Below are 14,603 nucleotides of genomic sequence, written 5' to 3'. Positions count from 1 at the left end.
TTTTAGATTTCTGCATATGGATGCTTTCAGGAGAATAGAGCTAACGTTTAGAGGTCATAATTGGTAGCATATTTCTTTGCTTTAAAAATCAGCAAAACTGTGGCCTAATTTCACATCAGCAATGTAACATCAGCAGAGTCCTTCTCTGTAGCTGAAATTCCCCCAGGGATGTAAGATACACTGGAATAACCCCAACAGGAATTTTTATCCATTTTCTGACAAACATTCAGGTTCACGTGAAAATGGCACATACAGATGCCAAGATGGGTAGCTTAACTTCCATCCGTCAGTTCAAAATGGCAATGCCAATGTTTTTTAAAAGTGCCAGATGAAACCATTATTGTTATCTGAAAAAGTTAACCTCCAAATCCCATCTACAACTAAGGTCTCACATATAAACCTTTAGGCAACTGGCATATATCTTAACGTAGGTAATTTTCCAAAATAAAAAGTTTATGGCTTTCATAAAACCTCAAGTGTAGCTGACAATCAGTTCAACTTAAAGACCACAGAAAACACATCTATATGATTTGTGTTGTTTCCATTATTTCATATAAGCTAATGTTAAATGAAGGTTAATTCCTTAAGACTTCAGAGAGAATCTACATCATGAAGAAATGCATCTGGAGCCATGGCTACTACCTGAGTTCAAGTCCCCGGTGTCTGCTGTGGGTTAATTCAGGAGACTTGGATCACACTGCCACTGTCTTTTATCTCTTTGTAGGTGTTTCTCACATCTATGATTTTTCATCTTTATTTCTTATGCTAAATACTCTCTGGTCTTTAGGAATAGGACAAGTGAGAACATAATCTCTGACTGTTAGAATTCTCACATCACCTTTTTCTTCTTAAGACGCTTATAATTTTGCATAGCAATTATATTGCAGCCCACTCTCAATAGTGAATTTGGAAATCCTTGCAAAGATGTCTAGTGGATGTAGGAGTGATGTCAACATTGGAGACATCAACGGCAAAGAGCTGACCTTGGAGTAATGGCTCAAATACCACTACAAATGTACTGAATGAAAACGTGTAGAGCACCCCGTGTGTCCATGAGGGAGGTGAGACACCACAGAAGGCGGTGGGTGGAGTGCGGTGAAAGGCGAAAGCCGCACAATGGGCTGAGAGATGAGCGGGAGCAAAAAGCTTCAATGGCAATTTCAGACTTTTTAAAATAAAATACGGTAGCAAAGGATATGCTAGAACACCAGAGCACTGCACTGTTTTTTATATGAGTTTCTCAGGGATAGCAAACACAAAATCTGTTCCTGGAGGACGAGACAATACAAACCACCCAAACTCAACTACTTGTGGAGATGAAAAGGAAAAAGGGGTGGTGAGAAAAACAAGAATGGGGGGAGGGGAGGTAAGACACAGACACAGATACTGACTTTGGCCTGGGGCTGGACAAAATCTACAAATGATAAATTGTACAGCCAAAGGACCAATAGGACTGTGCACACACAGTACAAAAAGAAAGAGAGAGAGACAGAGACAGAGACAGAGAGACAGACAGACAGACAAGGAGCAGGATTCAGTGTAGGATATGGCTGCACCCAAATACATGGATAAATTAATACAAGCTTTTAAGGGAGTAAAAAAGATGAAAGAAACAGCAACAATGTTTACAAGTTTCCTTAGAGAAATCTAATGTTTGCTTGGAAATTACTTAATAATATAAGGCGGTAAAAAAACTGTATAAGTGAGCCGGGCGGTGGTGGCGCACGCCTTTAATCCCAGCACTCGGGAGGCAGAGGCAGGCGGATCTCTGTGAGTTCGAGGCCAGCCTGGGCTACCAAGTGAGCTCCAGGAAAGGCGCAAAGCTATACAGAGAAACCCTGTCTCGAAAAACCAAAAAAAAAAAAAAAAAAAAAAAAAAAACCTGTATAAGTGCATGGTTAGGAGAGCAGAGGAGGAAGCCAGCTTTTACACTGAGTACAGAGAAGACGAAATTTACATCAGGCCCCGAGAGCGGGACTGGTCTTAAAGCCCTCTCCTCCTTCAAAGGTAGTAAGGAAAGCAGGAAGCAAACTAAGAAATAACAGGGAACAAAACCAATGGACGAGGAAAATGAGCAGCAGACTTTGGTGTGCATTTCTTTATGTCCTGGCAAACACATGGGAGAAAAGTTAGACACTGTGAGCAGAGATGCTCATGTGGAGACACACAGAGTCCTGTGTGAAGAGCATATGAGTGCTCACCATGGAGGAGCCCGTGACCAGTGGTCAAATGGGGTAAACTACTGTGTGGAAAGGGGTACCGAGGACAAAGGTTTATAGAGAGAACCAAGCAGCTGAGGATTTTGAAAAAGAACAATCTCCTGAAAAGTAATGTCAAATCATCTTTCTGCATCTCATTTTCAAGAGAACTATCCTGCTTATACTAAGTGGATTTGACCACAATTCTTAAAAATACAAGGATTTTCTTAAAAAAAAAATAAAGTTCCATACTATCTCCTCCCAAAAAAGTCAGAAACATAGGACAGGATAGACAAATGTGGGCAATCATTGAGCCTCGGTGACATACATGTGGCAGTCGATTTTTCTCTTTGATTTCAGTTCAGTACGTATCTGAAGTTTTCTACAACATATTTTAAAGTACGAACATGTATCTTTAAATATATTTAAGGACAGAGTAGTTTTTACATCTGACTTCCTCAATGGGAAAAAAACCCACAAGGATGCCATGAATAAGATTAATATGACCTTCTGATTCCTGTGAAAATGAATGTTAACTCCTCGAATCACCCTGAAGGTACATCAGATCAAATCACTATTGCTTCTACGTCAGACTGTTTAGTAGAATAATGTGACTGCAACAGTATTATATGTATTATATATTGTATAATATATAATATATATGTGTTATAATTAAACGAGAGCTTCAGGGAGTAGATACTCTCACTTAGGGCTTTTCCCACCATGGGCAGGCTATATTTGTATGATCTCCAATCTTTCTTTATCATGTATACCATATATTTGAGCAGCAGTTCTTTGAACTCTCATGAAATATAGAAATATAATGCTTATTCTGCTTGTGACTAAGATTATATTTCTGAAAAGTTGAGGTTATTGCTCTGAGACAAACATGCAAAGCAAGCTAGGTAACTTGTAAAATCAGAGAGTTTAAAATCCACCAGAGATGAGGATGTAAAGACATTTAAATAAACTGAACTCTGAAATGTTACAAGTCCCTCATAGTAAAGGACGCCCACTGAGCAGCAAATGCTGTGTTCAGAGTCTTCTGAAGGACCAAGGCATCTGCCCTCTGAAGGCCAGGATGATCTTTCTTCTCTCAGAAAGTAAACAAAACTATCCCATAGGGCTTCCTGGGATACAGGAAATGGTTTATGTCTTGACTGTGACATGGAGCATGCCACTGTAAACTCACTGAAATGAGCATGTCAGAACTGTGTGTTCAAGGGATGCCTCAAATGAACTTAAAATACGGAGAGAGAGGGGGGAATCTCGTGTAAGGAGCAAATATCAAGCAATTCATTCAGTCATCTCTCGGGGATACTGATGTTGGATTTTGACCCTGGGGCTAGAAGCTGGAAGGCATCAGATACCATCTCATTCAGATACACTGTGTCACCAGCTGAAGCTCCTTTCAAAGCCTTTCTTCAGCGACCACGTAAAGAATTTGTTTGCAAGGGAAAGAGAAATAGCCAGCAAAGTATCAATAGGAAAGGTGGCAGAGACGAGGATAAAATAATTCCAGCAATAAGTGGAAACACTGGAAACACTGTCTTATCCTGGCAGTTCCCATCTCGAGGCTGCAATGCCCCTCCTCCTTGCTCCTTCCCCTGAATTCATGCCTTCTGCAGAGCAGGACAGCTTGTCTTCATGCCGATGAGGAGGAAGGGGAGAGACCTTACCTCCTCTCACACCTGGGACCCTGGGAGAGGAAGACTCACGGCTAGGGCCGCATGTCGCCTTTACTGCACCTTCTCTCCTAACTTAGTGACAGACCAAAGAAGGCAATTCAGTCCTGATGAGCGTGTGTCTCAGGAGAAGTCCAGGGAAGCAGAGCCAGCAGGTCACAGCACACCCAGAACTTGTGCCTCTCAGAAGTAATGGCTTCCGATTCTTGTCCACTAATCATCACGGTGACTGAGGGGACACAGGCCAGTGGGGATCCGAATATCTGAGGACAGTGACACTGGCTACAAGCAGCTACTCTGCCCAGGGCTGGCTAGATGCTGAATTGGCCCCTTGGGGTCCCCGTGAGGCTAAGAAGCAATGTGAAGTCGAATGTCTTTAAAATTTTTATTTCAAATGAACTCAGGGTTTTATTGGCTTCTTTTTAAAGCACAAAAAAAGAATTTTAACTAAAATTCTTTAAAACCTAGAAGGAAGCATTTCTTCCTCTATTTTTAGGCAAGTTCTTCTGGGTTGGCTGGCAAAGAAACTAAGATTTGAATTCTTCTATAGTGGTTTTCAACATGTAGATATATTCTTACACATAAACACACATACATTCACACACGCACACACTCAAATACACAGAGACACACACATACAGACACAGAGACACACACATACACAGTCACACAGTGAGGCAGACAGACACAGAGACACATCCATACACAGACACACACACATTCACACACATCCAGACACAGTATGAAACACATAGAAGACATAATGTTTGGAAAAAAAAAAAAGTCAGAGAAAATTCTCGAGGTAAGGAAAGAAGTCAAGAAAGCCAGAGAATACAAAAACAAGCGAGAAACAGCACCATGTGAGAACCGCCCAGGAAGGACACAAACAGCATCTCTGAGAGGGATGCTGTGGGCACCGTCTACACAATGTCTGCAGAAGTGTTCTGGTCTCCTGAGAGATGGGCACTCTCTCAATACAAGGTATTATGTTTTCTGTCTTTGTAACTGGGAGATTGATATTCTTTGGTCGGTGTCCATATTTGGCAAGCAAGGAACAATGAGAGGCCTGGAACAGCACTTTCCCCATTTTCTCCAGCATAAAAGTTTTCTTCTAGCATGTGACCTTCCATGCAAAACAGCTCATTTTTAAAACCTAGTTCCAGTGCCCACAAGGTCCCTGGTTACAAGCCATGGGAAAGGACACCGTGTGATGGAGACGCAGTCCTTTCTCAGTCATGGGGCAATGTCCTGCTGCTGTCACCCTTAGTGAAGGGAGGGCAGCACCCTTGGGTCAGCCAGACAAATGCCTAGCCAGGCCAGAATCTGACAACATTAGTTCTTGTCTTCCAACATGCTCATTGCTCCTGTAGAAATGTTTCAAGGTCACAACACATGGGATCTAGCTAGCATTAGGTTCTTTAAGAAAGGTTTAAAAATAATGTTATGAGTAAACACTGGTTTCACATCTCTTTTAAGAGGATGAAAAACTAACTATGGTGATGACAGGTGTTCTTTTCTCTCCCTCTATGGGCAATGATGATCAACATTGATAAATGGAGACCACAGAGCACAATGCATAAACTGCACACTGTGTGGGTAGCTGAGATATTAAGTCACTTACCACGTCAGTAGAATAAACTGTTGGCAGGTCCTCTGGGGCTAGTGTGGTATCGATAGATACTGAGAGATTAACTGTAAAAAAAGGACAATTTTTGACTATGAAAAATAAAACAGAAACAAACTAAATGCATAATGACCTTTAAAACACAGAACGGGGCATTAAAAACTCTGAAGCAACATACAAATTATATGTATTGCAACCATATCCTTCTTATACTAAAATAAAACAAAGACTGAAGCAGATGTGTATGGCAGATATTTAAGAGATGATATTAAATTTTGTTTCCATTCTTTTTAATCAACCACATACTAGTGTGTTTTACTGGTTTATCTTAGAAGAAAATGAAAAGTTAAAAAAAAAATCTACTTGAGGAGAACTGATATTATCCAAAACTTGGGAGGAGTTACTAAAAGTTTAGTATCTTATGTTGCTATCTTTACTATCTATAATTCTGTTTCAAGTGCATATTCAGCATACATTTGCTTAATGAAAGAAATGCTTGCCTATTATTAAGCTGATTACCAGATTCATGTACAGTAAAAACCTCACACTTTGGAGCTTTACTGGTTAAGCATTAGTAATTTGTAGTGTTTAGAAAATTGAACTGTGTGTGATAAAAATCTATCTTTGCAAAATGTGTGATAAAGGTGATAAAGCACTAAACAAATAATATTAATATAATGAGGAGAAATATCTAAACAAACTTTGAAACTTATTTTCATATAACATGGCATCATTTGTAGATTTAAGATGCACCTTGCTGAAGAATTTCTTCATTAAACCAACCCTTACTTTGGAAATATTTCACTAGTTATTTTATTTCATGGGTCTGAAAATTAAAATATTTCATTTTTATCAGATAGACTCTTTTCCACTGATGGGAGATTTGCATTTTAAACTGTTATACAGAGAACATAATTAATGGCAATATGAAACAACATCCCTTAAGCTTTTCTCTGAGAATAATATCATTTATGCAACATTTGATTTGAAAATTGTTCTTTGGTTTCTCTCCCATCCAAACTTCAAACTCCTTTTAGCTCTGTGGGTTCTGGATCTTGCCTATATAACCCTCGAAGGAGAAATGCATGACTGTGCTTGATGATTGAACTATAAAAGAAGAGATCCACGAGAAGGGCAAAAAGAGCACAGACTCACTACTCTCCCCTAGAGTCTACTCAGCCTGAGTCTCAACTCACAGGTCCTCAAATTATTTACTCATGGTCAGTTAACAACACTGGGGAAGGGGTGTTTCCCCCGAGGAAGTGAGTGAGAATAAATACAGAAAAGGGAAATGGACAAGGCTGAGAAACTAAAGAAGAGGGAATGCTTGACCTGGGTCCTAGACTGGGTGAAAATGAAAAATCTATTCTGGTCACCAAAGTCTGGGCATTGTGAGAGTATTGGCCAAAAGGTACTGCCTACCACAGCCTTGCTAACCTGTGCACATGGTATGCTTTCCTAGTCTGTTTCATTGCAAATCCAAGAGAGTCAAATAGGCTAAATCCTTGACCCAAGCAACAAGACAAGATGCCTTTAAAAAAAAAAAGTAAAGTATTATTAGTTTTTCAGTAGCATTTTGTTCTTTAAAAAAGAACATACAGTATATTTTCTTATAGTATTCCATTTGTTCATTCAAAAACATGGCATGTCTACAGATTTATCACAGTTGTAAGAGGGTCTGTCTAGAAAGCACAGGGCCCTGGGTTTTATCCTCAGCCTAGTTAAAGAACCAGGTGGGAGGGGAAGATCAGAGGCAGACAATCAGCAGTCCCAGGTCATCCTGGGCTATTCAGCAAACGTGAAGCCCATCTGGGCTACATTAGACTCTCTTTCAAAAATTGGTAGTAAATAAATCAACCAATCATCCTAGAACACATCACAGGTAAACTTTCCTGTGTGACCTAAGAATTGAACAAGACTCTGAAACAAACCATGACTTCTCCAAGTGTGTAATGAGAAGCACCACCTGAGTTCAGACCTTATTAAATTCCATACTCTTCCTTCTCTACCAGCATTCCTACTCCTCAAGTCCAGATGATGACATTTATGGGCCAAGAATTCAACATGGGGCAGCACTCACTAATAAGTCAGCATCCATGAACTCACAATTCCAAGTCTGCCAGGCTATTCTTCCTCAGCTAGCTTTTCAATGCAACTTTGACAGCCTCCTAAACTTCTCTGCATTCCAACCATGGCTAAAGAGTTGGGGAAGGTATTCAAGACTCTAAGTCTGTATTATAGATAATACAGACATTAAAACAAGAGTCTAAACTCTTAGGAACTGCTCCCAAGTTTTGGAAATGTATCAATTCCACTCAATTGTATTTCTTTACATTTTCAGTGTTCATCTAAGATAAACTAGTAAAGTACACTGGCCCTAAACATCCCAGCAGAGCAGTATCTCAAAAACAGGAAGAAGTATATAATACTTTCTCTGCCTATTTTACTAAACACACACACACACACACACACACACACACACACACACACACACACACATGCACTTCTATAAATACATATTGGCAGAGTTCGGTAGAGTCCATAAATGAGATTAAAAGTAAATTTCTTTAGGCTCACTGATGAGAAAATGATCGATTACAGCTGTGCTCTTGATCTACAAGGGCCATTGGGCACCATTTAGATCCAGACAGAGTATAAACACTTTGGCAACCTATTGCAGACTGATCCATTTATAAGGCATCTGCAATATCCTTAATTAGGATTCTGGAAAGGTCAAAAGGAAAAACCCAGACACACTGCACTCTGTCTTCACTTTCAGCTCAGCATCAAGGCTCAGGGGGAAAAAAGTGCAACTCTGCTTAAACAATGTGGCTAATTTAGATCCAGCCAATCATTCCCAGGACAGTCTATTGCATCCCCACAGGTTTGCTGTTTTCAATCATTTGGATTTTCACTTTCTTGGTCCTCCTTCTTACATATCAGCATGTCGCTGATCCTCTGGAAGAGTGGAATGCATGCTGTCAGAAACAGATATTTTTAAAGTGCGTCTGTCACTTTTCAAGTTTAAGCCAGCCTTTCTTTCTTAGTGCTTATGGAGAGGTCTAGAAAACGAACCAGGAGATAGAGTGGCTTCAGCTGCAGGAGATAAGAGCAGGTGGGCACATGTGTCAGTGTGGGCACACCTCCTACATAAGGCAGCCCTCTTTATTCTCCACAGACGTGATGCCAAGGCTCCACATGGCCCTTCTTTATAGACTAGCAGGGATGATAGCAACGGGAAGATGGGCAAGCTCACCTGAGGCCATGCAGTCAACTGGGAGCAACACCTGGTTATTGCAGGTAGGTCTGGCTACAGTGCATTACAAGATCACAAGCAGAGAGGAGCACAGTAGTCCTGGCCTAAATTTTGACTGTGCCACATTTTGAACACAGGGCTCTAAAACTTCTTCTATTAACCCTGGTCTTGAAGAAGTTACTTCATTATTCCAAGCTACAGATCCTTCATTTGTGGAGCTGGATTTGAATCCCATTACCCCAGAAGGTGACAGAGCTGAATAAATGATGGTAAAAACCATCAGCACGATGCCAGTTTCAGGTCATGGTTAAGTAAACGGTGCTAAGATTACTACTAACTCGATGGCCTGGAGAAAGCAGAGCTTGACCTGGGGTTGGGGGCAGGGGATGTCAGCTACTTCTCAAAGGTTTTTGTGATGATTAAATCTACAGATATATTGTTCTATTAAAACAGGTTTTACTGAAAGCCCCTGGTAAATAAATGTCTTTCATTTGGATGGTGATGACCAAATATCATACCAACCCGAATCTGTATCACAACAGCTTGTTGTGGCTACACTAACCCTGAGCTGAAAACAGGGAGAATCTTAAGGTTACTCTATAATTATCAGACGTCAATGGTGTATTCCACTCTAGGCATTGCCTGAAGGAAATCAAGCAAGTGGGGAACAGATATAAGATAAAACCAGATCTCCTTGCTCCAGGAGCAAGTCATTGATTCCAGGGTCCTGGAAAACTTGATTATACCACCTCTCGATAGAGCTGAGTCTATGCTTTAAATGTCTAAGTCAATAGAAGAACAAAAACAGGTTTTGTAGGTAACAGCAAAGCCAATCAGGATAATTCTGTGAGAAAGTGCTATGGGTTACCACTCTATCACCGCTAAGTCTAACAACCAAGTTATATTAGCTTTTTAAACTTTTTGGTTATTCTTGTTTTCATTTTCCTAAGTACTTTTTACTTGAGTACTTGAGATTTCCTGTGACTAACAAGTTAGTCTGTCTTTAGCCACAGACATTCTGCCCACAAGTTCGCCTGAAATGCTGGGCTAGTTGTTAAAGAGAGGAGCTATAGTGGATATACAAGTGGAATATGTTTAGTCGCCGTTTCCACAAAAATATCTCCTCCATATCCATCCATTATCAGGTTCCCAGGGTGCCACAGACATTATTCCAAGGAAAGTTGTCCACATACATGTTTTATAGAAATGCAGAGCTAGAGACTATTTCCAGGTCTGGTGATGATCCAGATCCATTCCTTCCCCATTTCTAGTCTCTACAAGCATCATAGGGGAGCTGCTGAAATATAGGTTAGGACAGTGAAAGCAGACTGAAGTTATGAGTGTTTCAGGCATGTGTGGCTTTCTCAAGAGCCACTGTGATCAGGAATGACAAGACATCAACTGTGCCAAATGAAGGACAGTCTCCAGGGCAAGCATGAGGAACAGTCCTTCGCAACTTAAGACTTTCAAGTTTTGCTATGACTTTATGATTTAAACTGACTTTATAAAAAAAAATGGAATGACCTACTATAAAAGGGAAATTGTATTTATTATGGCACCATTCATAAAAGATAAGTTAGGACATGCTGCATTTCCTCATTTTTCTATAACTGGGTTTTCAAATTATGAAACACATATTGACTACCCCCATCAGGCCACAGGATTCACATTGAGCCCAGTAGTTCTTTTCCATGGTGGTAACTTGTTATCATGGTATCTGTCTGGTAGGCTAAGAGAAACACTATGTACAAAGAAATGATCATGAGATTCTATCTTCAGAGCATTCAGGTGTCTCTCCATGCTTAAATAAAAAAAGGTAAGAACATGGAAGGCACTGATGATTCCACAATTGGCTTGGTCATACAGTTTCACTCCAGGAGAAAGGCCATCGCTTACTCTGAGAGATTACAGATGCGATGCGCTCAATGCCTGAAAGAGAATATTCTTCCCTTAATCGCTCATCCATTATTAAGCACGTTCTCTCTGGAACAGTTAACAACTAATCAATAAAATATAACCCCTCTGTTAACGACACAGTGTCTGCCCCTGGGGCTATTTTTCTTGCTTTTATGATTTATCGTTTCCAGTAGGGCTTCTTTCTCCTCCAGATAAAGGACCAACACCTGGTCAGAAAATTCATTTTGACCTTTTCTAAACTATTAACACACCCGTGAGCATGTGTTTATCACAACCTTTACACGTTATGCAAATGAACAGAGGGACAAGAGTAAAAACTTATCTCTAACGTCTGGGTCAAATGAAACTGGACCTCCAGCCATTTGAAAATAATTAACACTATTTATAATAGAAGAAACATAGTATAATAAGAACATACGGCTGAAAATAACTTTCAACAACAATAAGAACAACAAAACTCTGTGTGTGTGTGTGTGTGTGTGTGTGTGTGTGTGTGTGTGTGTGTGTTCCATATCATTACAGGGAACATAATTCTTAGAAATCAGTAAAGCAGACTCCCAGTACATTTTCGATGACGGATAAAGAAGAAAGCAAAAAGGTTAGGGACAGAAACAGAGGTGAGTTTAAGGAAAGATGTTCATGTTTTGTTTCCAATTTAAAAAGTGCTAGCACTCATGTTTCTGGATGAATTACATAGGTTCTCTCGAGATGAATTGAATACCTTCCTCCTAACACTTGAAAGCCTTTGCTTTATGACTATGGATATAGGACACACTATTCTTAAGGCTTTGGATGCAGCAGAAGAGTAAAAAACACTCTACATGTGCTGAACTAAATCTATTTCTCTTCCCGTAGACACAGGTGCAAGTGTTTCCTGATTGTCTATAATAGCTCCCTGGTTATTAATGACTCTCCAGGCTCAGCTTGCAGTAAAAGCTTAATGGGGAAAAAAAAGGAAATGTGTAAATGCCTTTAAAGAATACTACAAGATTAAGCTGAATGGGGCTTGTCTTATAAGACAATGAGAATTATGAAAAAGAGAGACAAATGCACTGTTGCCTGGTGCCAGGCAGTGACATATTCATGATGCCATTTAATGTTAACAACAAACCCTTAGTCACAATATGAAGGCAGTCCACAGATTATGGAGCAAAGAATTTAATTAATTAGTCTATCTTGTGGCTATACTGCTATGTGGTGCCCAAGGTCAGAGTTCAGCTTTCATTCCAAGATGCATGTTGTCTGTGCCACTGATGACTTCCTGCACAGGGAGGCTGGTGATGAGCAAGGATGGGGTGAACTGCTTCCAACGAGACACTTTGGTTTTCACATCGGGCTTCTGAATTATCCTCTTTCTTACATACTTCTGCTAGGTAACTATCAAGTCAGGATGGGAAATAGATCTATTGTCTCTACATTAATGAGTGTCTATCCCACGTCTGAGAAAAAGAGGATTTTAGTATACGAGCCACATGTTTACACATGAACGTCAAATTTCTTGGCTAATTTTCCTTCTTAATTCTTCAGTGAACCAAGATCTGTGTTTTGAGTTGCCAATCAGTGACAGAAGCTAAAAGAGAGGAACAAGGGTTCATAAAGATAAGGACAGTCAGGGAGTGATGAGATTTGACAGAAACTTGGAAGAACAAGAAGGATCAGGAAGGGGCAATGAGAGAGGATGGCTTGGGAGTCAAAAGCACTTGCTGGTTTTGCAGAGGACCCAGGTCTCTCGGCAACCATATGGTGACTCACAGCGGTCTGTAACTCCAGTTCCAGAGGACACAAAGCCTGTGTGGGTACTAGGTACACATGGAGTTCACATATACACATGCAGGTAAAACACTCCTACAAGTCAAATAAAAATGATAAATCTTTTAAAAAGAACCAGGGAGGAAGAATTGTCTTCACAAAGACAAAATTTAACACACGTGATATTAACTTACAGAGGTGGGTATACTGGGGGTTAACAGTTTAAGCAGGAATGGGGGTAGAAGGGTGTGGGAAGGCCGGGTGGTGGTGGCACACGCCTTTAATCCCAGCACTCGGGAAGCAGAAGCAGGCAGATCTCCGTGAGTTCAAGGCCAGCCTGAGCTACCAAGTGAGTTCCAGGAAAGGCGCAAAGCTACACAGAGAAACCCTGTCTTGAAAAACCAAAAAAAAAAAAAAAAAAAAAAAAAAAGGAAGGAAGGAAGGAAGAAAGGTGTGGGAAAGGAGGGAGGAGGGGAAATTTAGACAAAACTAAAGATTCATGAAGAAACCTTGTGAAAACACTCTAGTTTGTAAGTTATTGTAAAAAAAATATTTTTAAGGCCAGGCCTAGTGGTGTGCACCTTCAATCTCAGCACTTGGGAGACAGAGGCGTGCAGATCTCTAAGTTCAAGACTAACCTGGTCTATAAAGAGGGGTCCAGGACAGCCAGGGCTACACAGAGAAACCCTGTCTCAAACAAGAAAAACTTTAAAAACTAAAAAAAAAAAAAAAATGTATTTTTAGAAAGGAAAGGAGTTTGAACAGAGGTACCCTCTTTGGTTACACAACACTGCTCCTAGAGGACCTGGATTAGTTAAGAAAAATCTCAATGCCAGACATGGATCACTGTCATACAAATTGTTGGTCAGAGAGGCCACAAAGACACCCGAACAACACAAGCTATTGCCATTGCTTGTGGTTGCCCATAACTAGATTGTAAGCACCTATTTCTGAAGACATTGAAGGACATAGAGAAATCAGTCCAGAAATAATGGGAAACGCTCTCCTTGCTGGCTAAGTTTTCACAGCATCAGGAGGTGCTATGCAGGATAGGGTGATCAAACATCAGTGACCTCACCCAGTACGGAACCCTGCATGGTACAATAAAAAGATATGACCACTAGGGCAATAGTGGCATGACTGTTACTGGGAACAACCAACTACTTTCTGATTGGGTTTGAGGACTGCCCCTATAGGAAGGAAATCATGTCTGGTCAAAAAAAATCCATGGCTGGGGAAGTCACAGGAAGCAGGGGGAAACCTATTGTTATGTTCGGCTAAATGGTCTTGTTGTAAAACTCCCTCCTACATACTTAAGTCTCTACCCATGGACTAATACTATTCTTCCCTTGGTCAGAGATGCTTCTTTGTACAATGGGCAATGTTTAATGAAGTGACTTATCACTGGTCAAAGTACTGAGAATAAGTGAGTATGAGAGCTCAGCTGCAAATGGGATGCATAGTCTGATGCTATCCTGCTCCAAGGCCCCACTGGAAACACTTTGGAAGAGGAACATGGGAAGAACGTGAGAACCCGAGGATGGGCAGGAGTGCCATGAAATGTTCTCCACTGGGCACAATATCACTAATACGTACATCAATTTATAGCAGCTGTGGTCGCCTGCACATGGCCAAGCCAGTCAAAATTCTAGCATGGATAAAGAAGGAGCTCACAAGACCCCAAACCATAGCTGAGGAGTTATTGGCAATAGTTGGTTGCATAGGGGAGGAAAGTCCATTCTCTGCTAGGATGTGGCCACTGGTAGGTTGGCCACACTTCAGAGGATGGCTCTATAAACACATGCGTGTGGGCAGCATTAACTGAACTCAGTAGGCTATATTTTTAAAACAGAAAAGAGGATGAGAAGTTGTCAGATGGACTAGGTGGAGAGTCTCAGAGGAGCTAGGGCAGGAAATGTGGGGATATGATCAAAATGCATTTTATGTATGTGTTATGGAATTCTCAAAGAATAATACATGTCTGGAATATTAAAAATGAAGGCAGTTAAAAGACTATAATATATTATGGGCATGCATACAGTCTTCTTAGTGATGAGTGTGTCTATAATAGATTATGGACATGAGTACAGTCTTCTTAGTGATTAGTGACCCTGTTTGCATTTCTGCACGATCTTCTCAGTTTGCAGGGTCATGGCTCAATCTGTACAGTTGCT

At 40.6% G+C, this 14,603-nt stretch overlaps 1 protein-coding gene across 5 annotated transcripts in view; it reads right to left on the bottom strand.

Moving 5' to 3' along the window:
* Slc4a4 (solute carrier family 4 member 4) overlaps window positions 1-14,603 on the bottom strand; it is a 336,420-nt gene that overhangs the window by 59,947 nt on the left and 261,870 nt on the right. For all 5 annotated transcript variants that reach the window (XM_076546591.1, XM_076546588.1, XM_042257613.2 and 2 more), the window contains one exon: window positions 5,505-5,575. In XM_076546591.1, the coding sequence (XP_076402706.1) occupies window positions 5,505-5,575 (71 nt within the window). The remainder of the gene's footprint in view (window positions 1-5,504; window positions 5,576-14,603) is intronic.

This window comes from Peromyscus maniculatus, chromosome 10 (genome assembly GCF_049852395.1).
Source record: "Peromyscus maniculatus bairdii isolate BWxNUB_F1_BW_parent chromosome 10, HU_Pman_BW_mat_3.1, whole genome shotgun sequence".
Lineage (NCBI taxonomy): Eukaryota > Metazoa > Chordata > Mammalia > Rodentia > Cricetidae > Peromyscus > Peromyscus maniculatus.
The sequence above is the reverse complement of the archived record's forward strand: the minus strand, read 5'-3'. Positions and strand labels throughout refer to the sequence as shown.